Source organism: Ictidomys tridecemlineatus, chromosome 6 (assembly GCF_052094955.1).
Source record: "Ictidomys tridecemlineatus isolate mIctTri1 chromosome 6, mIctTri1.hap1, whole genome shotgun sequence".
Taxonomy (NCBI): domain Eukaryota; kingdom Metazoa; phylum Chordata; class Mammalia; order Rodentia; family Sciuridae; genus Ictidomys; species Ictidomys tridecemlineatus.
The window spans coordinates 17908268-17933940 of record NC_135482.1 but is presented as its reverse complement, the minus strand read 5'-3'; the positions used below and the strand labels follow the sequence as shown (position 1 = coordinate 17933940).

General features: G+C 34.9%; 1 protein-coding gene across 3 annotated transcripts in view; it reads right to left on the bottom strand.

Annotated features, from left to right (window-relative positions):
- Washc3 (WASH complex subunit 3) overlaps window positions 1-19052 on the bottom strand; it is a 43165-nt gene extending 24113 nt beyond the window's left edge. The window contains exons 1-5 of one of the 3 annotated variants that reach the window (XM_005322358.5): window positions 18884-19052; window positions 18243-18341; window positions 10715-10780; window positions 8359-8457; window positions 3771-3878 (exon numbers count right to left, since the gene is read on the bottom strand). In XM_005322358.5, the coding sequence (XP_005322415.1) occupies window positions 3771-3878; window positions 8359-8457; window positions 10715-10780; window positions 18243-18341; window positions 18884-18934 (423 nt within the window). In that variant the 5' untranslated portion in view covers window positions 18935-19052. Of the gene's footprint in view, window positions 1-3770; window positions 3882-8358; window positions 8458-10714; window positions 10781-18242; window positions 18342-18883 lie in introns of all 3 variants that reach the window. The other 2 variants (XM_005322357.5, XM_040279288.2) reach the window with 2 other exon arrangements.
- Window positions 19053-25673: the final 6621 nt, after the last annotated feature.

Genomic DNA, 25673 nt, shown 5'->3' with positions numbered 1-25673 from the left:
CAATAAAATTAAATTTAACTTGGATGAACTTCCAGTTTTAGGATGGCAGTGTAAAGATACTGCTTCCCCCATTCTCCTTGATAATCAGCCCCAAACACTTAGAAATAGAACACAACCTCCAACTTGAATGATTAAGAGGTATATATGAACCAAATGTATAAAAAGTAAAAGCAGACAGAAGAATGATGACCTGGCATAGCAGATGAAGGCTGAGTCCACGTGACAGGGAGACACCGTGAGGAAGTAGTAACTCCAGAACCCTGGAAATGTTTAGGGTATAAAAATACCCTGACCAAAGGCTGGAGGGAGGCAAAGAGATTAAAATAGGAAAATCTGGCTAAAAACAGGAAAAGTCTAAGGCAGATAAAATTGAATCCCCACTCAGACTCAAGAATACTAGCCAAAAGGACAGAGTTTTCAAGTACCACTAGAGAGTTTGTTTTTAATAAAACTAAAATTTTCTTAAATGTTTTTAAATAAAAAATCTAATGGTATTTATACAGTTTAAAATATTTTTAAGCATGTTTTACTCAGATGATCTTTTTCTTTTGCATATGGTCTAGATCCATGTTACAACTCCAGAAAATCTAAGAGCAGAGCCCAGGAACACGCATTTTAGAAGTTTCTCATTCTGAAAAGCATATCAGGGAAGGTATAAAGGGAACAGGACCAGAAGACAGTGTAATTTGAAGTATGATGGCCAACTAAGACCTCACTTAGAAGATAATATTTGAATAAAGAATTGAAGGAAGGGCAAATAATGATGATATTTGGGGAAAAGTGTTTCCAGCAGAGAAAACAGCTGATACAAAGGCACCCAGATAGGAGAATGCCCATTTATTTATTCAAGGAACATTAAGGAGGCCAGGAAGGCTAGAACAGAGTGAGGATATGAAATCAGAAAGGTAAAGGGTATGGAATATTATTCAACCATAAAAATGAAATTATGGCATTTGTTGGTAAATGGATAAAACTGGAGAATATGATACTAAGTGAAATAATACAATCCCCCCAAACCAAAGGCCGAATGTTTTCTCTGATATGTAGATGCCAACACACAATAAGGGGGGAGGGGTGAAGAATAGAAGTTCTTTGGATTAGACAAAGGGGAATGAAGGGAAGGGAAGAGGGATGGAAATAAGAAAGACAGTAGAATAAATCAGTCGTAATTTTCCTATGTTCACATATGAATACATGACCAGTATAACTCCACATTGCATACAACCATAAGAATGGGAAGTTGTATTCCACATAGTTATAATATGTCAAAATATACTCTCTAAAGTTATGTATATCTAAAAAGAATTTTAAAAATTTAACAAGTAAGGTAAAGGGTAGCTAAATGGTAGGAAAACCTATCTCCTAGGCCTGTAAAAGACTTTGGATTTTATTCCTAGTGGAATGATAAGCCATATGATTAGAAAAATGAGTTTTTACTTTTTGGTTGATACACATTTTTTTCTTTACACATTTTGATTGGTGCATTATAGTTGGACATAATGATGGAATTTGTTGCTATATACTCATATGTACACAACATAACAATATAAATGTGACCAATTATCACTCCCCAGCACTTCTTTCCTACCTCTTCTCCACCTCTTGGACACTTTCCTCTATTGATCTCCCTTTGATTTTCATGAGATTCCCCACCCATTCCCACTTTTCTTTTCCTTTTTCCTAAGCTTCCACTTGAGAGAAAACATATGACCCTTGACCTTCTGAGTCTGGCTTATTTCACTTAACATAATGGTTTCAAGTTTCATCCATTTCCCTGCAAATGACAATTTCATTCTTCTTTATGGATGAATAAAATTACACTGTGCATATTTACCACATTTTTTCTATTTATCCCTCTATTGATGGACATCTAGGCTAGTTCCATTAATTTGGGTATTGTGAACTGTGCTATTATAAACATGGATATGCATATGTATCATTACAGTATGTGACTTTAATTTTTTAGGATAAATACCAAGGAATGGTATAGATGGGTCATGTGGTGGTTCATGCATAGTTTTTTAAGGAACCTCCATACCAATTTCCATAGTGGTTGCTCTAATTTAAAATCCCATCAAACAGTGAAAAAGTGTTCCTTTTTCTCCACATCATCTCCAGTAGAAAAAATGAGTGTATAAAGGGTCATCTTATAAACACACACACACACACACACTGGAAAGCAACAGAACTTATTTAATAAATAACAAAAGTAAAAACTGCAAGTGGGTCTGAGAATCTTAACTAAGTAGGTCTACACAATACCTAACATAGTAACTTCAAGTAAGTATTTGACAAATATCTGTAGAATAAATGAATAGTGATAATCCACCCTTATCTGTGGGTCTATGAGACCCCCGGTGGATGCATTGTATATAAGCACTGCAATACTGCAACAAACTGATCTGATAACCAAGACACCCACAAATTCACCAACATGCAGATAGTACATACAGCTGAGCAAAGGGATGATTCACACTCAAGGTGGGATGGCATCAGAAAGGCATGAGATTGAAAACTTATAAAGTATTTCTAATATTTTCATATGAAGGTTGACTATGGTTAACTGAAACTGGAAAGTGAAACTGTAGAGAAGTGGGAACCTTCTGTATAACAGAAAACACAGCCTTTCTCAAAAGATTTCTGGTCATTCTTGTAGATACCAAATAGATATTTCCATTTCCCGTTTTAGACTGATTACTCTATGTTTTGTGAGTTACTTTTTGAAACTTTTTCTCTTTTGTTTGAGAGCCACACAGTTTTTAACAGTCTATCTTTTAAGCTTAGGTTTTCCTGGGTTCTAGCTTTAAAAATGTATTCATTATTCATAATCAAACTGACTCTGCTTTATTCTTACTAAGTAAAGAACTATGTATATTTTCATCCCCAAATCTATTTTGTTCTGAAATCTAGAGCCCAGGCTATTGACTGTCAATGAAAATTCTAAAAGCGACAAATCTACTTCTTCCACTACACAAAGTAAATGTACTTTCTTTACCCTCATTTTGGTTTCTAAATTAGCCAATATATTCTTTCTGGTTAAGAGATATATTTGCTTTTATTTTGGTGATAAATAATGCCATGGATTGCTTAACAAATCTGTATTTAGCCTTTGGTATTAGTACTTCTTTTGCTTGATAACAGAATGTTATAAAAGCATTAATTTTTATACTTAACAGAAAAATGGCATTCTTTCAACCAGTGGCAGTAGGACTTTTCTACAGGCATAAAAAAAATTAACTTCGGCTACTACAGACAATTGCAAATATTTTTTCTATCATACCATGTTATTTTCTCTTAAAAATATATATAAGAATTCTGAAGTCATATATAAAAACATTACCTTACATGGCTAAAAGCCTTTCCTATAAACCAAATCATTGATAGATAAACATCAGAATAAAATACATTTAAAAAATTATTTATGCTAGCATAAATTAAGCTAGTCATAAGATTTACCAAATGAATAGTCTACTTCCTTTTCTTTCTAATACATCCAATTTTGCAGTGAAACTGTGTAAAGCAGAACTAATTACATAAGTTTATATTTAAACTATGTTAATTTGTAGTGTAATCAGTTTCAATGAGAAAGATTTGATTTCTCGTTACTTTTTTTTAGGGTATTAATTAAAATAGGATAGAACTGAGAGACTAAAAAATTTGGTCACTCAGTTTAGCAGTTTGCTCAGATTGAAAAAATAACAATGAAACCTCCAGGGTTAAGAATTTATAATGAGGCTGCTAGACAGAGAAGACAGACCAAATTAGCTTACCACTTGAACCATTTTGAGATATCTGGCATATCTTGGATCCTTGGCTACAGTTAAGATATTTTCTGATGATACTTCACTTTCCTGTGGTCCAGAGTCTTGTGTACTGTTCTGCTGTAGAGAGTATTTTGTGTAAATCTTTAGACAATTCACAAAAGGGGTCTATCATGTTACTTAAAAGGGATGTTTCTTTTTATAATTATAAGGCAATAAATATTAGAAAGAATATTCCTAAATTTAAATACCAATAATTTAATTATGGGATATATTTCTAAATATGTATAAACACTTAAATATGACTTCAGAGGAAGCTACATTTAATATCAACAATACAGTATTCCTTAAAATTAAAAAGTATATTCATGGCATTTAAAAAATTTTAATCCTCATTTACTTGTCCCCAGGGTGTTGACATAAAACATGAATTATAGGTGGATATATTATACTTTAGATGAAGCTAGTAAAACTATTTGATCTCTCAATTGTTCAACTCTAACAGTGAATTAATTTCCTAGGTAGCTATGATCTGTACTATTGAAACTCCTCATTTATTAAATTTTCTTATTCTGAGGGTACGTGACTTCTAAATTTTTTAGAAAGCAATGCTTAGAGAAAACTCAGCTTCTCAGACAAAATTATTTGGTTTTGTATATTTCGGTTATAGATGGAAATACTATTATCAATGGTAACAATGTCCACAGAATGGATAAGATTAAATACTTTTTACAATGAGAAATACTGGGGAATGGTCCTTTATACAAGGATGCTTTTGTCCTACAGGCCGTGCTCACTTCACAGGATATTATGTTAACTGAAGCTTGACCACAGCAGACCCTCATCATCTCTAAGCACAGGGCTGACTACCTGTTTACTGTACTTGATTTTTTCTTTCAAACTGAACACTTAAAGTAAGTTACTTTTGTGACTCTCACTGAGTATCAGAATATAAGTGTTGGGAGGAATTTCTTTAACAAATGAAATCATTTTTAAGTCTCTATAAATATAGTAAAATGTAGATAAATCAATATTTATAAATTTTCATAATCTTAAAAGTTTGAATGTCTTAAGGTTTTCCACAGATATTTCAAATATAAACTGAACCTGTCAAGAACTCTGAAGCAAATAAAAAATCCAAACATCCTTTAGGTTTCTCCCTTATATTTAAAATATATTTAGAACATTACAAAAGTGAGTGTGGGTATACATATATGTATTCATTTGTAATACAATTAAATACAAAAAATCCAAAATGCTGTTAATTGAATAAAAAAATTAAAAATAAGATTCAAGGTTTTTTTAAATTTTATGGAAAACAAACTCTCATAACAGTAGAATGGAGCAAAGGAGAAGTACATTTCAGCCAGTTTTCAACTCTCAGTTGTTAACTTTTGCTCAATAATCAAGGCCTCAACAAGGTTTAATTAAGTAATGTCTTACACATTTGCTACATGAATGACTTATTAAGTCCTCTATCCTGTCTCTCAACTATCCTTCATTTTATTCTTAAATTAACTCCAATCTGTATAACTGATGTCTATTGTGAACAATAAGAGCTGAACCATGAAATTAAAGTTGAAGAAAAATCATAATCCACTCCTTGGGTCTTTGACTCATATATAGATTATAGATGGTGATAAACGGATGATTTTTAAGTACATAATTATCCTTTATCTGATAACTGAGTTGATTATAATATCAATGGAAAGTATATAAAGCAAAATTTAAGACCATTTCAAAATATTTCACATAAAATATATCAATTAATAACAATGAAGAAGAAAAAAGAAGTTGATTTTAATATTAAAAACATGCTGAATAGTCAGGTGCAGTGGCACATGCCTGTAACCCCAACAACTTGGGAGGATCACAAGTTCAAGGCCAGCCTGGGAAACTTAGTCAAACCTTGCCTCAAAGTAAAATTTAAAATGGGTTGGGGATGTAGCTTAGTGGTAGAGAACTTGCCATGTGGGAGGCCCTGGGTTCATCCTTAGTATAGGAGAAAAGTGTGCTGAACACAAAACTTCATAATTTTTTAAATCCAGGAAGCCAACAGAAGTTTGTAAATCCTCTAAAATAATTATTATACGATTTTAGAATAAAATTGTGAGAGAGATAACAGGTGATTACTGAAATGCAGCTGTGATTGTTGGTAATGATTTAGAACCTTAAATAGGCAAGGACCGGCAGCTTAGTGGTAGACTGCTTGCCTAGCATGTGTGAGGCACTGGGTTTGATTCTCAGCACCACATATAAATAAATAAAAATAAAGTTCTATCAACAACTAAAAAAATTTTTTTAAATAGGCAAGGACCGACACACAACTGTATAAAAGTTCTGAAATACATATTACAGATTGCATTCATAATAGCACCTGGAAAATTAACATTCAAAGATAGACAGATACCATTTAAAAACATCAAATAAACATATAACAACTCTAACCACCAAAGAGTGACTATTGGGTAAATTGGAAATACTTTCTTCATATTCTTTATAGATGCCTTCCTTTAGGAAAAAAAGTGCCTACATTTAATTGAGAAAACTTACAAAGTTAAACTTCTGTACAATAGTTGGATCTCCTCTTAAATGTTATATTTATATTTCAGCACATATAATGAAACTTATTATATTAATTAAATGAAGGCTAAATTTTCTAATATCTAATTGTTAAGTAAATGATCATCTAATCCATTTCCCTAGCACACAGCCTATCTAAATATAATGGCTCATCTCACAAGGCCTTGTAGCACACATTAATGTGTTCAATGGATTAAACACAGTACTAGTTATAGTACAGTGTAGCAGGTAAGAGCTAGGACTCTTAGCACCAGACTTCCTGAGTAAAAATTCTAGCTCTTACATTATCATTTGCCCTAAGTACTCAAACTTTGTGTAATCCTGTAAAGTAGGACTGTCCTTCAGTATTTGTGAGAAACTGGTCCCAGGATGACTGATGATAATAAAATACATGAATGTTCCAGTCCCTTATATAAAATGACCCAGCATTTGCCTATAATGTATATACACACTCCAGTATACTTTAACATTAATTATAATATCTAATACAATGTAAATGTCATGTAAATAATTATTGAGATGTTGAGGGAATAATGATAAGAAAAAACTCCATACATGTTCAGTATAGATGTAATATTTAAAATACTTTCAGTCTGTAGTTAGATACAAAACCCATGAGTACACAGGATTGATTGTATTTATATTTTATAGGTCTCTTGTGAGGCCTGAGTTAATTTTGAAACGCACTTAAGCATGCTTGGATATACAATGAGCACCCTTTATTAGCTATTAACATTATTATCAACACCGTCATGATCTAAACAATACCCTGTGAAAAGTACCTCTCAAAATTTAAGAGCTACCAATCACCTAAGAGTCTTGTTAAAAAGTAAGGTTTTGACAGGAGATAACAGGGGATAGTGGCTCACATCTGTAATCTCAGCAACCTAGAAGGCTGAGGCAGGAGGTTGGGAAATTTGAGGCCAGCCTCAGTAACTTAGCAAGATCCTGTCTCAAAAAAACAAAAAAATAGACTGGGCATATAGCTCAGTGGTTAAGTGCTCCTGGGTGCAATCCCCAGAACAAACAAACAAATGAAAAAAGTAGATTGATTCATTAGTTAGGTGGCAGAAGATGAATGCCAGGAATTATTGTTAATTGTATTTTGTATGATAAAGTAGAACAGAGGAATTAAGTAAAATGTTATGTAAAGAAAATTTTGTCAAAATTTGCTGGGCATAGTGGTGCATGCCTGTAATCCCAGGCGAGGCTGAAAATTATGAGTTCAAAGCCAGCTTTAGCTATTTAGTTAGGCCCTAAGTAACTAAGTGAGGCCCTGAATCAAAAATAAAATATATTAAAAAAAAAAAAAAAGTAACTCAGAATGTGGCTCAGTGGTTAAGTGCCACTGGTACCAAAAAAAAAAAAAAAGTAAAATTTTTCAGAGATGGTCAAGGAATCATAGAGGGGTAAAGGGACATGATGTGTGGGATTCATTTCAGCAAATAACAAAAAAAAAAATAAAGCAATTGTGATAAAATCTTAACTGGTGAATTTAGGAAATGAGCATTTGAGTATTCATTGTATTATTCCATTTCTGTTTAAAATTTTTATAATTTATAAAACACTTAAAAGTGCATTTCTTAAAAGAACTCAGGAACATTTCCATGCTGAATTTGAAAAAAAAAATTATATTCAAGATTCTTCCTAGTCCTGTATTGACTGATTTTCTTTTTTTACAGGCAAAGAAAATATTAACTTGGAAGTCCCTCAAAATAACAAAACACAGTAAACTCATTAATTTGTACAATTAACATGTGTTAATAATTATAATTTAAAAATAAAAAAGAAGATATCCTAACCTAATAGAATAAAAAAGTATCCTATGTTAAAAAGAAAAAACAAAAAAATTAACAGCTTACTTTTTTCCTCCTCAAATTTCATTTTCTATTTTATAATCTTACTATTAAAAGTTTAACATTTTAATTTAACTTTTCTCTTTCAACCTGCTACCTAGGCCTATCAGGTTCAACCAAGAAGATTTGCTCATACTTCTTGCCATTTAAATACTTACCTGTGACAACTCTGAAGTAGTTTCAGATTGTGATCCATTTGTGACACTGGACACACTGGACACAAATGTGACATCATCTAGGCCTGGGATAGATGACAACTTTGAAAAGCAAATTAGTGTTGGTACATAAGAATATTCTTAGGTGTATAAATAAACACTAAATTTTCAGGTGTGTTTTACTGAGAGTTGTTTTAGTTTTAGGCTTATGTAAGTTTTATGAGCTCATAAAATCTCAACTCTAATTTTCCAGGTCATGAACTATTGTGAAAGACATTCAAAAATACAGTACTTTTGAAGAATTTCCCAAATGTAATTTTGCTTATAACCATTTTTTTCTCAGAAATTATTTTAAGGTGTAGATATTCCTGGTATAAGGACTGAGAACATGGGTTTTGGAGTCAGACTGTCTAAATTTAAGTCCTAGATCTACCACTCCCAAGCTGGGTGCCTCAATTTTTCTTACCTATAAATTGGGAATAAAAGTATTCACAGGGGCTGGGGTTGTAGCTAAGTGGAATAGTACTCGCCTTGAATGCATGAGGTACTTACTGGGTTTGATCCTAAGCAACATAAATAAATAAATAAATAAATAAAATAGGTATCATGTCCATCTACAACTAAAAAATTTTTTTCAAAGAAAATTTACAAAGTTGTAAAATTATTTTTATTTTAAATATATGTTTTAAAAAGGTGTTCTGTAGTACAATTTAAGCTTTATTTATCTGGGATATGAAAAACTCATTTACATCTTAATGTATGAAAAAACGAGTTTTCCTTTCTTTAAACACTTCTTTAATGTCAAGCACAGTGGTGCATGCCTGTAGTTGCAGCTACTTGGGAGGCTAAGGCAGGAGGACCCCTTTATCCCAGAAATTCAAGGTCAGCCTGGGCAAAAAATACAACAATACACTATCACTAAAAAAAAAAAAAAAAAATTCTTTAAATGTTACTAAAATGCATTGTTTCTGATACACAAAACATGGGTATGATTAACCATTCATTAATGGCTCATAATGAATACCATTTTCTTGCAATTATAACAAATGTTTTAAAAAGCACAATAGCATTGCAACCTAGAATGGTTAAGCATTTCAACCAGAAATAGTTAAGCACTTTAGGTCAGATTTGCAAAATCTAGGTAAACCCTTTTCTGATTTTATACTGGTAATCAATGATTCATATTTGGCAGATGTATAAGTAACTTTGGGTATTAATTCTGTGGCCATGGAAATAAATAAGGTTAATTTGCCTAGATCGTAACATAACTTGTGACCTTGGACTCCAAATTTCTGGGAATATCCCAATAAACAAGATACATAGTCATAATAAAAAATAATGGAAATAAAAATGGTAATAAGATCTCAAGCAGCAATACTCATTGAGAACTGTTGAGTGAAGGCAGTACTTAGTATGGTTGCTACAGCCAAAATAGTTTCAAGTGAGTATGGCTTTAGGAGAATATCCCAAGCATGTTCAGGACCAAGTAGCCTAAATTTCTAACCCAGAGAAATATTCTAAAAGAAACATAGTTGCTGAAGTTCATAGAAGATGTAGAAAGTGCAAACTAGATAGTCTGATCCTTATTCTACATACGTCATTATTTCTTCTTTCTCAGATATATTTAATAAATATTTTAGATCAATTTTATAAGATTTAAATTAATTTTAACTAATCATAAAAACATAAAAATTGCACATTTTTATAGGATATTTTTTAAAAAGAATAAAGTCACAAAAATATACCAGTGTTTTCTTTATAAACTGGAAAAACATGTACATATGTTACAAATGAAACCAAATTATAACAACATATGCCACTGTTGATGATCTAAATCTTAAAACTTTCAATCAAAACAGTTTCTATTTTCCCCAGATAACTCTTGCAATTTCTGACATCAAATTGTTACTCTTTATTAGCATTTAAGATATTTGTAAATGGAAAACAGTTGATATTGTCTGTAAACTTTGCTCTGGAGACATCTAAAGTTTTATATAACTGTTATTGTACTATTATTAAATGATAACTATTAAAATAATTTTGAATTTTCCATCAAATGAAATGAACTACAAAACAGCTCAATTTGTTAACATTATATTTTCATTATGCTTTTGGCTAGTATAATGAAAGAGATCTCAATCCACGTGTACATTTGAAAAGACTCAGTTAATAGTTCATAATGAATAATGAACAACATTTCCTTGCAATTATAATAAATTTTTAAAAAAGCAAAACACTGCACCACTTCACAGATGTAGAAATTAAATTGAATTCACTCCCAAATGCAATTAAAGTATGACTGAGAAAACTGGTTTATGTACAGCAAAATTTATATTATAAATTATTCATAAATACAAACCTTTGCATCTAAAATGTTGAGAGTTGTTTCAATTTGTTGGATCCGAAGAGAAAGGTCTGCCAGTTTCTGGAAAAGAGAAATTAGAGACATAGAATATAATTTTTAATTAAAACTATATATATATATAAGAAAAACAAAAGAGATATAAAATAATAGAAACCATGGCTTACATATTTGTCATTTTTCAATATACTACTATCTTATTTACATGAGTGGGAATGAAAACAAGTATTCTTATTTTTATTAGAATGCCTCATAAGTATTTTGTAAAATCACAGTCTTTTTAGCTTTATAAAATTAATTACCAAGCAATAAACAATCACTGAAACCAAAATATAAACTCAGCCTAGGATAGTGTCTTGTTTACTGCTGTACTCCAAGTTCCCAAAACACCTGAAACTCAACTAGGAGCTTAATAATTACATATTGATGAATGAAGGAATTCTTCATAGAAAATAAGAGAAAGGATAAAAATTCACCAAAGAACCTGGAACAAGATCTGCCTTCATAAATTATTGAAACGCATAAGTATATACAATTTGTCCAAAATTCAGGCTTCTCAAGTTTGAAAAATAAAAGGGGATGAAACTGGAAGATAAATTATTTGTGGGGCTGGGGTTGTGGCTCAGGGGTAGAGCGCTCGCCTAGCATGTGCGAGGCACTGGGTTCGATCCTCAGCACCACATAACAATAAATAAAGGCACTGTGTCCAACTACAACTAAAAAAAATATTTTAAAAAATTATTTGTTATTGAAAGAATTTAACGAGAAAAAATTAGAAAGCACTTAAAAGGAAAAAAAAGAAGCAATCTACCATCAAAATTCAAGATAAACCAGAACAAAGAGATTAACATGCTCCAATTACTCTGTACAGTTAAATTATCTATAGGGATATATATATGTACACAAATAAAAGATCATAGAATATGATCCATAAACACATTTATTTAAAACTCCCAATTCAGGGTTGGAGGTAAGACTCAGTGGTAGAGTGCATGGCCCTGGTTTTGATCCCCAATACTACAAAAGAAAAAATAAAATCTCCAATCATAACATTATCATATTTAATCTAAGAGCAGATGGCTTGTTTACTAGTTAGCAGATAGTTAGCACAGATACTTCCTGTGATAGTATCAAGCTTCGAACTAATAAGCAGAACTTGAACATCCTGAGAAATGATCATTTCATCTACAATTAGCAGACATAAAATACTGAAAGCAGCATGCAGAGTAGTTAATGGCTTTTTCACAGGACACTTGTATTGTTGTTTTCAGACAGGGTCTCAGTACATTTCCCAGATGACCTCAAATTCCTGGGTTCATGTGATCCTTCTGCCTGAGCTTGCCACGTAGCTGGGATTACAAAATAGCTGGGATTATAGGCATTTGCCAGATATTAGACTCTGTCCTCTGTAATTTAAAGCAGTTTTCTCATATTTTGCCTTTAGCAAGGTGAGATTTGTCAATGTTCCACCCTAGAAACTCTAGATGGTAAGGGTGAGAAATGCCTTGGTGGATGGTGGAATGACAACCATGAAGAAACTGCTCTTGGATGATCTTATGAACAGTTGCTTTAATAAGTTAGAATAGCCAGAATGATATATGAGAGCAATACAAAGTTCAATCTTATTTAACTTGTATTTTGTACTTTGTTCCAGTATCACATCCTTTCTCATACCTACTACAAAGTGCCTGTTCTACCAAACACTTATTTTTAAGATGAGCATCTTGATATCAACAAAGATATAATCTAGAAATAAAACATCAGAAACTAGTTTTAGTCTAGTTAATAATTTACAAATTCATTTGAGAGTTGCTAAGTATGTTAGGAATGATTGTCAAAAAAAGATAGGCAACGTTAGGAAACATTATATATTTTTAGATAACACATTTAACATTTGGGACTCTCAAAAAACAGCTCTAGAGAACATATGTAAAACCTTTAATATAAGATAAAAACACAAACTATCACAACAAAAATCTACCCAATGGAAAAAAATTCTTTTGTTGATATGACTTTGAGAGTCATTAAACAAAGTTGTTTTGAAGCTGGATGAGAAAAAGAGTTCTATTTCTGTTTTTAATCTACCTTTAACTTAAATTTGTCATTTTCCTTTTAGTTTGAAAAAAAAGTCATAGTAGTAGGACCTACAACTCTGTCATCAGAGAAATCACAAATTTTTATTACAATATTTGCAAATTTATATTTTGAAATTAAGATTATCAGACATGGTGATTATATAATTTAATGCTTTGATAAAGAGCCTACTACTATATTGTGTTTTCAACATATATAATTGGTTTCTTTTGTAATCCTTCACATTTTATCTATTTAAAAACATTGATTTGGCTTCAATAGATTGTCAAAGAGTCCATGGCACAATTAAAAATCTCTGCTTTCCAAAGAGAATTTAGCACATGATTTTGAGTCAATTCCAGTGTGATTATTGCTACATAAATATGTACCTTTTAGAGTTGCTGTCACTTGTGAAAATATAACTGGCTTCATTAATGGGTAGCTGTTTCATTAATGTTTGTGCCTTCTGCATTTCCCTTCTAAAGCCACAGACCACTTTAAAGCAGGTTTCTCAAACTTTGGTTCTATTGACATATTGGGATGGATATTTTTTTGTTGTGGAGGATTCCTCCCATGCACTATAGGATGTGTAGTAGAATCTCTGGTCTCTTATTCACTAAATGCCACTAGCACTTTTCCGTTATGATAATCAAAAATATCCAGACAATCCCAAATGGTCCCTGATTGAGAGCCACTACCCTGAAGTAAGGATGACTATGCATAAAATGTAAGTAACATGATCAGGGACAATACGTATCTCCACTTCTGAAAGTTTTAGCAAGAAAAATGAAAAAGTAACAGTCTTTCCCATCTATTTAACCATTATCTAATTTTTATGAGGATTTGAAACAAACTTGAAATGCCTTGGTTTGGGATAACAGGAATTTACAAGGCACCTGAAATTTGTCAGATATGCTGAAAATGTCTTGATTTATTACTTGCATATTTCTAAGGTAGCACATTTATTAAAGGGAAAAAAGAAGACATGAGGAAGAAGTATGGAGCAACTAGATGAATATGGAAACAAAAATGAAACATTGACTTTTTTATTTTTATTTTTTGTAATTGTAGATGGGCAGAATACCTTTATTTTATTTGTTTATTTTTATGTAGTGTTGAGGATCGAACCCAGTGCCTCCCGCATGCTAGGCAAGCGATCTACTACTGAGCCTCAGCCCTAGCCCTAAAACATTGACTTTTGTTTTTGATTATGAAATATCCAGCTTTTATATCCAATTCTCTAAAAGAGAAACAGTATTTTAAAACAATAAGTCTTTTGATATATCCCATTGGGTTGTATATAACAACCTAGAAGCCAGAAAGGGAAACAATAAATGGCTTTTATTAAGCTCCATCTGAAACTTAAATCAAGTAGTTATAACATAGGTAGCAGCAAATGAGATTCTATACAAAACATTATCTGGTTGCAAGTTAAGTCTAAGGAGGTTAAAAATTGGACATAAGATAAGCACTGTAAATTTTTTTTAAGATAATGTGAGAATACTCAGCACTTTTTCCTGTATTTAAAGATTTTAGAAAAAATAAATTTTTTAAATATTAAAAAATGATTTAAAATCCAATATTCTAAGCATAATAAGTCTGAGTCAAAATAGCAGTTCTGAATCTCCTGTTTATGAAGTATCTTTGACTTTAAAACTCACTGTAAGATTGTCTCAGGTTTACCTGCAATAGGATGGAATTTGTACCAATGGCCCACCATTAGGATTTCTCTGACCAGGTCAAGAACAGAAAAGCTTAGTGAGGATTTGTGAAGGAAGAAGAGATAACCCTAAGGAACTCTGAAATTTGGATCTAATTCAAATACTTTCCTTTCCTTGTCCTCTAATCTCATCATTCAGAAGAGTTACAGAATATCCTAGTATGCAAAAAGTTTTCAAAAAGTTGTGTTCTTCACAGTTATAGTTTTGTATTCTTCTCTTTATTAGAGAACTCTAAAACCAGTATAAATGATGAAAAAAGAGTCCTAGAAATTTGTTTCAAATTTCATTCCAGTTTGAGTTTAGCTATCATTGAAGTTGTTATAGTTTGGGTTTAATTAAAATCAGATCATGTGGGAGAAAAAAAAAATTTCTTTTTTCATCTAATTCACTTCCAGTTTAAGACATATCAACTGAAGTTCATTTTTATTGTTGTTTTTGAGGGAAAAAGTCATTTGGGGTCTTAAAATTTTAACAAAAACAGACTACATGCCTAATGGGTGCTATGAATAAATTAAAAATTATTTCAAAACATCACACTGACTTTAACTTCAAAGAATGGCACTTTACATTTGAATATATATATATATATATATATATCTTTAGAATTTATCACATCAAAAAAGACATCAAACCAAATGGACATGGTATAGCAAAAATATGAATCTGAAAAATAGATTTTGAAATAGCTATAAAAATTATGAAATTATGATTATGAAATAAAAATGATACAAACATGATTGTTATTCAGATCAGAAAGTGCAACCCAAGACAAGAATGAGGCATTTCTGACTTTTCCAGTTAGAAGATATGTTGAAAATCCAGTTCTGCTATTTTCTATCTGTGGCAAATTAGAGCCCTTGGTGCAGGTACAAATGTAAGGTACTTGAATATTTGCTGAATGATAAATGACTTAAGCAAACGATTTAAAACTCTTTACATCTTAGTTTCCATATATGTAAAAGAGGTATGACTAAATTGCTCTCAAAGGGCCATACAACACAGGTAAAGCACTTACTAAAATTCCTAGCACAGAGTAAGCATGTGATAAATATTATTATCTCACCATCTACAATTGACATAAATATTCAAGCTGCTAAAATGTGAATTGTAAAGAATGAGTTATAATCAACCTCAGATTATCATACATAAAGAAGAATAAGGTTAGAGACTAACAAGATAGTGGAATGGGACTTTGAAGCACTCATCCACCTGCAGAAACATCGATTTGATAAACTATTCCCATATGAACATACATTTATAAGATAGGGAAGTCAGATAAGAGTATAGTACCTGAGTGTAAAAAGACACACAGAAGGTAAGAAGAACAGTTTTCGCATCACCATCTTTACCTTCTGCCCAGCTGTAGAAGTACAGCATGGAGAGGAATATTCTCCAATTAGAAGGAGGAGAGAAAAGTAAGCATTAGACTTTGCTTACATTTCTTTTTATTTTTTGACTACACACAGGGTCAACCTCAGTAAACATGGCATTATGCAAGCCTCCATAGTTCCAGAGTCTTGGCCAGTACCCAAAGAATACCGGAAAAAGGAATTCTTGCACACTGTTGGTAGGAATATAAGTTAGTAAATTTTTTGGAAAACAATATGGATTTCTTAAAAACAGTGCTTCATATGACCCAGCCATTCCACTACTGGGTGTATATTCAAAGAATGTAAAATTAGTATATAGAAGAGATATCTGCACTTACAATGTTCATTGCAGCATTATTCACAATAGCCAAGTTACAGAATCAACCTAAGTATGCATTAACAGATGAATAAAGAAAACGTAATATTCATATATAATGGAATGCTATTCAGACTTTAAAAAGGAAATACTTTCATTTATTATAAGATAGATGAATCTAGAGGATATTATGTTAAAAAATAATAAGTCAGGCACAAAAAGGCATATATCACATGATCTCATTTGTATGTGGAAGACTAAAAAAAAGTTGAACTCAGACATTAAAATGGTGATTACCCAAGGCTGAGGGAACTGAGGTAGGAAGACTGGGAAGAAGTTGATCAAAGCATACAAAATTCTAGTTAAACAGAAGTAATAAGTTCAACAGATCTACTATAGGTGATGACTGCAAGTAATAACATTACATTGTATCCTTGAAAATTGCTAAGAAAATAGCTTATAAGTGTTCTTATCACAAAAAAATTTAGTAGTATGGGACGAAGTTCATTTATTAAATAGCTTGATGTAGCCATTCCACAACACATTAAAAATATGAAAACATCATGTTATATATCATAGAAATATTCAATTTATATTGTCAATTAAAATAAAGGATAAAAGGCCACAGACTACCCTTACACTTGTTTGTTCAACAAACTTTTCTCTTGAGTTCAAGGAAATACTAAAAAATAGTGACACAGCTAAAATAGTGTGGGGAAGTTGAGGGAGGAACAATAAGAGGTTAAAGAGTGAATAGACAAAACAGTCCTAAAATGCATTTGGAAGAATAGAAGACCCAGAATGGCCAAAGCAATTCTAAGCCAAAAAAGCAATGCTAAAAGCATTGTAATACCTAACTTCAAATTATACTCCAGAGCTATAGCAACAAAGCATGGTACTGGCATGAAAACAGATCAATGGAACAGAACAGAAGACATAGAAACCCACACATCTACAAGTCACTTGATCCTTGACAAAAGTGTCAAAAACATACACTGGAGAAAAGACAGCCATTTAAAAAAATGGTATTGGGAAAACTGGTTAACCATATGCAGAAGAATGAGACTAGACCTTTACCTCTTTCCTTGCACAAAAGTCAACTCAAAATGGATCAAAGACCTAGGAACTAGAGCAGAAACTATGCAACTCCTAAAAACAGGTAAGGTCAAGAAACTATGCAACTCCTAAAAACATATGGCTGCAGGCTATCAATTATCCTATCTCATTTTTGTCTTGGTGAAAATGCAGAGGAAATTTTGATAAATCGACAAAAATAACAGCTGGAATTCTATGCAAGTAAAAATGGTCTTGCTGTCTCCATGCAATTTTTAGTTATACTAACACACCTAACAAAAACTAATTGCTAAGGCTTTACCTTATATAAGACAGAATGTTCCAATGGCTCACCTGTGAATTGTCTAAAAGTCCCATGATTCTTTTTCTTAAATTCAATTTCAACTATGTTTTTCATTTTCCTCCCCATTCTCTTTTTTTGACTATTTTATAAGACAGGGAGAGTCCCTGGATCTAGTACTTCCTTAACTTGGTATTTAACACTACTTCACAAGTCATTTGCAGAAGGTATTTTTATTTCCATAATGATATTTGATGTCAACATTGTGTTTCTAGGCTATCTCACCCTAGCCAACTTTTATGTCAACAAATGTAAGATAATTTTAATACAAACTATGAATATTTTAAATTAGTATTTTAAAATGTCAATTTGGGGAGGAGAATGAAAAACAAAATTCAAAATTAAAAAATGTTTTAACTGTGAAATTTTGGATTTTCTTTTATTCTCTTTAATCACAAGAAACTTGAGTTAACTCACAAAGGCCTCTAGAATACTCTCATTCAGCAGAGGTAGGGAGCAGAATTGGATGGTAAAGAGTCATAGAGAAGCTAAGGAGTGTAAACACCACCATGGATTGACATGAGCCATGTGAATACATAAAGACTAGGATTCTTGTTTTACTCCATTTTTCAACCTAAAAATTCTAAGGTGATTTCTAGGCTATTTGAGAAATCAGTATCACAATACCTACCTCCTCACAAACTGTAGAAAAACGGTTGAGGAATTGTACAGTATGCACCACAAACTGATTTAGAAATGCCACCGTTCTTTTCTGTTGAATAGCTGGCACCTGTGTTTTGTAAAAACAAACATGATTCACACAAATGTACACCTTGCAATGTTTGGGGTATTTGGGCACCATAACGGGGCATTTTGCTGTGTGATATGGATTTCTTGGAGGAGTGAGAATAATCGTTAACTTTTTTTCCAAAGCCATGGGTGGAATGTCAGAAAACGACAGAGGCTCTGCAGAAAAGTTTTAGAAGGGCCTCTAGATTCGAATGTTTGTTGGAACAGACACACACACAAACTGGAGGGCCCGCCGGAACAAAAAAACATAAGAATCAGAGGTCACAACAGGTCTGTCTCCAGGGGATCAACCTTGGGCAGAGGGACACTGGACACCGAATGAGAAGGCGGGAGAGGTGCGTTATCCTCTTAATTGGTTCAGGAAGGACCCCCTTTCAGGCTGAGCTTTGAGATTCTCTTCTTAGGTCAGCAGAAGACAGGGTCAGGGTGGGGCCTGTAGAGGTGGCCTCTCCCTGGACCCGGGCGTCCCTTCCCCAACCTCCCCCGCCGATGGCCGGAAGTTCAACTGCGTCTTTTACAAACCTTGGTCAGGTCTATGCCTGACCCCATGAGTGGAAGCCCATCTTCATCCATCTCCGCAGCGGGCGGGGGACCCAGAGCTCACCCACAAACCCCTCCCAGATGTACCCCGCCCAACCCGGTAACTACGCCCGGAGCCTCGCCGAGTCCCCGCCTCCCGGGCCTTTCTGTCGGAAGGAAACGCCTCTCCCACCAATCACTCTGCGGCTCCAGGAGAGCCCGCCCCTTCGCTCGGCATTCTGGGGTTTGTAGTTTGTGGTTCGCATTATGACGTCAGCCTGGAGGAGAGCTGTGGAGGATCAGGAGCGCGGCTGCAATTGCAGTAGTAAGATCTTAAAAAACGGAGGTGGAGGCTAAGTAAAAGAAAAAAGAGGTCGGGAGTTGCATCCACTTGAGGTTTTCCCTGCCTAGTCTTGTCATATAATTAACTCTGTCATTCATTTAACATTTTAACATGTTCAAGCCTTACAGTTCACCTTGAAGGGGGGAGGGTCCCTCCACCGCTGATTAAGGAGATGACTGACATACCTCTCCCAGCTTTCACATCCCTCCTCTTTTTTTTTTTTTTTTTTAAACTGAAGGTCAGCTACTACTTAACATACTGCTTAACATTGTGGGAAATGCAAAAATTGGTCAAAGCGAGCTTGCTGCTCTGGAAACGTTTATGCTCTGAAGGAGGATATAAGACCTATATATCCTCTTTAAAATATGAAATAACAAAGTTATGCTAACGTTGAGGCACAAAGCTATGGAAGTGGCTGCTATCCAAAAAGGCAGAACAGTGACCTGGAGAGACCTTTACACCTGGAATTTGGAGATCTTTGTTCAGATTTTAATTGTGTAGTTTACCAGCTTTATGATCCAGGATAAGTCAACTGACCAAAAGTTGGAAACCCTTCTATATAGCAATCGAGATGCTGAGTACTGAAAAGATTGAGGATAATCTTCGCCTTTCAGAAATGAATAGTGTAGAGAATACACGCAGAATTTTGATTTGCACTATCTAGGCAGACATGCAAACAAAACTGTAAAGATGATACAGGCATCCACAAGGATGCAAAGTGCTTTTGTACTATAGGTAAGAAGCACTTCCAGGTGAGCTGAGGAAACCAGAGAAGGTAGACTTAAGCAGCTTCTTAATGATAAGGCGTGTTAAGCAGACAATTTGGGATGGATTTTTGTACAAAGGCACAGAGGCATGGAGTGTGGTATGGAGAAAGGGAAAGCTGATAGTGTCCAAACAAAAGAGCTCAGAAATAGAGAATGGCAGGAAAATGAGGCAGGAGAAGTAGAGATTTAAAAAAAAAAAAGTTCATTAAAGGCCTTTTTTGTCAGATTTTATACAATAACTTCATGTTTCTCTAAATGTGATCCATGGGCCAACTGCATCAGTTATTTGTGAGTGCTTCTTAAAATGCACATTCCTGAGACTGACCTCAGATAAACTGGATTAAGATCTCTGTTGGATGGGCCTAGAAATCCGCATGTTAACCAACCCCAACCCCTGTGGTTATCTGAACCCGAAAAGTTGAACATTCTTTTTATAGGTGATGGGAGTCATTTAAAATTTTTTGAGCAGAGGAATGGCATGATACAGACTTGTTGAAAGGCTAGCAGTGCCTGGGACAGAGATGTGTAACAAATGGTGCAAACAGAAAAGTTGAGTCAAATTGTATGTGTAGAAATGGGAGGTTGAAGTGAGGAAGGATAGATTGAGGAATAGTTTTAAATACACCTCTCTTCATGTCTATGACTAGTTGGACTTCCTTGAATATTTCATTGTTGTCTTTCAACAAACACCTACTGGTCACCTTCCATTTTCTATGTACAGGCATACTTCAAACACATTGTGCATATCCTTTCAAATTGCTGCAGTAAAGCAAATATCACAATAAAGCATGTCAAACAATTTTTAGTGTATATAAAAGTTACATTTTTACTGTCCTATAGTTTAAATGTGCAATAGCATTATGTCCAAAAATGTACATCTTAATTTTAAAATACTTAATTGCTAAAATGTGCTAAGGAACATCTGAATTTTCAGCAAGTCTTAATCCTTTTTGCTGGTGGATGTTCTTGTCTTGAGGTTGATGGCTACTGACTGATTAGGGTAATAGCTGCTACAGATTAGAGTGACTGTGACAATTTCTTAAAACAACAATGTAGGTTGACACATATTTTCACAAAACATTTCTCAGTAGCATGTTTGATAGCACTTTTCTCACAGTAGATCATCTTTCAAAATTGGCACCAGTCCTCTCAATCAGTGCTGCTGCTGTATCAACTGTTTTCATAATACTTAAAAAAAATCTCAAGAAACCATTTTCTTTGGTTTTCCATGAGAAACAACTCTTCATCTGTTGATTTGATCAGAAGATTGTACAATTCAGTCTTGAGGCTACATTTCTAATTTTAGTTCTCTTGTTATTTCCACCATAGTAGTTACTTCCTCTATTCAAGTCTTGAACCTTCTCAAAGTCATCCCTGTGGGTTGGAATCAACTTTCAAACTCTCCAAATTTTTTTTTTCTCTCAGAATCAGACCCAGTGCTAGGCAAGCGCTCTCCACCGAGCCACAACCCTAGCCTTCCTTTAAAGCTTTGAAGCAAGGCAGTGACTTCTCCTCTTTAGCTATGAAGTAGTATGGCATCTTCTTTCCAGATAAGGCTGTCTTGTCTACACAGAAAATAAGGTGTGAGGGTGGCCACCTTCATCAGTGACCTTAGATAGGTCTTCTGGCTAGCTTGCTTCAGCTTGCACTTTTAAGTTATGGAGAAGGCTTCTTTCCTAAAACCCCACCAACCAACCTCTGCTAGCTCCAGACTTTGCTTATGCAGCTTCCTCAATTCGCTCAGCCTAGAATTGAAGAGAGTTAGTTCTCTGGAATAGGCTTTGGCTTAAGGGACTGTCATGGCGGGTTTGAACTTCTATCCAGACATTAAACCTTTGTCCATTTCAGCAGTAAGACTTTTTTTCTTTCTTATTATCCCTGTGTTCACTGGAGTAAATCTTTCCATTTCCTTCAACAATCATTTCTTTGCGTTCAGAACTGGACTGTTTGGTGCAAGAGGTCTAGCTTTTGTCCTTAATTTTCAACATGCTTCCTCACTGAGCTTAATCATTTCTAACTTTTGATTTAAAGAGATATGAGAATCTTCCTTTCACTTGAGCACCAGAGGTCATTGTAGGGCCATTGATTGGTTCAGTTTCAATGTTGTTGGGTCTTGGGGACTAGGAAGAGTTGAGGAGGGAGAGAGACAGAGGTGGTCAGTTGGTGGAGCAGTCAGAACACAAGCAACATTTATGGATTAAGTTTGCCGTCTTATATTGGAGTGATTTGAGGTACCCCCAAACAATTATAATAGTGGCACCCCAAAACAGTCAAGTGGTGATGAGAGATCTTCATAATAGATAAATTAATAATTTAATTATCAACATGTTGACATAAAGACACAGAAGTGACCATATGAAGCTGGAAAAAGGGTGCTGAGAGACTTGCTCTGTGTAGGGTTGCCGCAAATCTTCAATTTGTTAAAAAAAAAAAAAAAACAAACAAACCCACAATATCTGCAAAGCTCAATAAAGCAAACACAATAAAATGAGGCATGCCTGACCTGAACTGTACTAGTGCCACAACGATAAATAAAATAAACATTGTGACAGTTCTAGGCAACTGTACTTATGTTTTGTTTTTTTCCCCTTGATAAAGTCCATACGAGCTGGAATTTTTCCATTAGACTGTAAATTCCTTGGAGCAAGGATTATTCTTTTCTTGTGTCTCTTCAATTAGTAACAGTCACTCTGCTTTTCAGTGAAAAATCATTAATAATTTTAATGTGTCATTTTGAGGGCTTACTATGGTCCAAGGCTGGTGCCTAGCATTGGAAAACCATCCTACTACCATCCATCCATTCATTAAACATGCATTCCCTACTGTGTGCTAAACTCTGTTCTATAAATCAGGGACATAGCAATGAACAGAACAGACAAAAATATACCCTTATGAAGGTAAATAGACAAACAAGTAAAAAAAGAAAACATTAAATTGCTCACAGTACAAATTGAGAGATAGAAAAATAAAAAGCAATTAATAGTGTAAAGGCATGGCTGAATACGCCCTGAAGAGGAGCACCTAACAGATTAATGAAACTGGGGACAGTTTTTCTAGAGGAACTGATACCTGAGCTGAGTTTGAAAGCACAAAAATTAGAAAGGTAAAGAAGAATGGGGATGTGCATTCCACAGTGTATGCAAAGGCACTGAGGTTTGCGCTTTCAGAGATTTAAACATTCCAGGTAAGAATACCCCTGCCCTGGCCTATCCATCCTTTTGGTAGGAGTGAAGACAATACTTATTCTTGGCAAGAATCCTACCTTTTCCTCCTTCACTACCTCTCTTAAGACCATCATAATTAGTTCTGGACTCTGGTGACATCACTCATTCTTCAGATCAACCTTATATGGCTTTCTTCATCCATCACCTTATCCTTCCCCAACTTCCAGTCTCCTAATCTGACAAAAAGAAATTAGTTTCTAGTGAAATCCCCATTTCTTAACCTCTTCTTTGATCATTACTCTCTTCTAGCTCCCAACATGACTGTTCGTTCACACAGCTTCCTGTGCAGTCTGCAGTTCTTTTCTCATCCACTTAATCCTTGCATTATTTGGATAGGAGGTACGTATTGCTACTCATTGCTTCCAGACCATTACCCTTTCTTTTCCCTTAAAAGTGGCCCACAGTTCTGATTTCATGCTGTGAAATATAGATGATATCCTTGAAACTATCCTCCCTGCTTTGATGCTATGCGTTGCTTTTTGATTTTCTATAATTTTTCTGGTACCCTGGTCTCTTTTTTTTCTGAGAGAGAGAGAGAGAGAGAGAGAGAGAGAGAGAAGAGAGAGAGAGAGAGAGAGAGAGAGAGAGAAGAGAGAGAGAGAGAATTTTTTAATATTTATTTTTTAGTTTTTGGCGGACACAACATCTTTGTTTGTATGTGGTGCTGAGGATCGAACCCAGGCCGCACGCATGCCAGGCAAGCGCGCTACCGCTTGAGCCACATCCCCAGCCTCTAAGTCTCTTAATTTCTTAACTCTCCTCCAGTGTTATTGTTCTCCACTTTCCTACTTCAGACATACTGTCCTTTTCATCTTTCCTTTCACCTTTTAATGGTGTTTTTGCTAAGTACATCAACATCAGTCACTACCAATGCCTCTAAAACTACAGGCTTTTTTTTTAATCCCACAAATTTTAATTTCTGAAAAAGTAAGTATTAGTCTCTATAACCCACTGAAACAAAAGGCTTGATTTCTTTCTTTTTTTATTTTTTGTTACTGGGGATTGAATCCAAGGGTGCTCAACCACTGAGCCACATCTCCAGTATTTTTAGCCCTTTTATTTACGTGTGTTATTTTGAGCAGTGTCTCACTAAATTGATTTGGGCCTTCCTAAGTTTCTGAGGCTGACTTTGAACTTGCAATCATCCTGCCTCAGCCTCCTGAACCCCTGGGATTACAGTCTTGTATCATCATACCAGCTCCTTTCTTATGAAACACAAAAAGGTCCTGGAGGCTACAAATGGTATACCCATGTGTGACTGGGCCATTTCTTGCTTTGACCTCAAGAGAAGACAATGTGAGGGAATTTCAAATACTGGCTATATAACAGGGTGGCTGTGACTGGGTTTTTGTCTGTAAGTACAGGAAGCTCTTGGTGGTGACCTGTGAGGCTCTCAGATAGTTAGTGTATTTGGTGGTTGGTGGTCTACATCGTCATGGAGCACGCAGGTGGGACAGAGCTATGGCATCACATCCCAGAGGCTGATGGCATGTTGGAGGGGGAGACCCAGAAACTGTTCAGGCAAATAGTGAGTACTGTGAGCTACTGCCTTGAGTGTCATTCATCTAGACCTGAAAGTGGAGAATATCCTGGTAGATGTCAGAGGCAGCATCAAACACATTGATTTTGGCCTGAACACCAGGTTCATGGTTGGGCACAAGCTGAACAATTTCTGGGGCACACTCCCAATACCTTGCCCCTAAAGTCATCCAGAGGGAAAAATAAAAGGGCCCCTGGGTGTCATTCTATATTTGTTGGTGACAAGGAGATGCCCTTTATGGGGACTAATGATAAGCAGTTGAAGGAGTCGGTAGTACACGCCAGGTACAACATGCCCTTGCATGTTTCTGAGAAAGCATGGAGCCTCACCAATCAAATACTGAGGCCCACAGTGGAGCAAATCATGGGGCACCCATGGCTGGGCCAGGGTGAAGAATATTTCCTAGTCATTCTAGTGAGTCACTCCCCAAACACCAGGACCTCACAATTGTGACAGTCATGACATATAATACTGGAGTGCCCATGGCAAAATAAAACTATGATGAGAGGAGGGCTACACACCTGACACTCCAGCACCAGAGAATCTGGGGGTGGGTTGCATGTTCCTGGTGAAGTCTAAGTGTCAGGGACTTGGACCTTGCCCAGGCCTCAAGAATCCTTCCAATGTCCCCCTAAAGAGGAATGTCAGTGAGCCTGCCCTTCCCACCTTCCCCTTGCCCTGTGAGCAGCAGCTGCCTAAGGAGGCCAAGCAGCCAGGGCAGAAGGGCAGTGGAAGAGCAAGCAAGCCTGCCATTCATCTCCACTTCCTGCATGTGAGGACCCTTACGCCCCTCAAAGCCTCCCAGCATGACCTTGTGCCCCATGTGTCCAACCTCTTGAGTCTCCTCAGTAGGTGGGTCACTGGACACAACAGCAGTTCCTCCTGAGGTACCTCCACAGGACAAACCCATGACAATAGC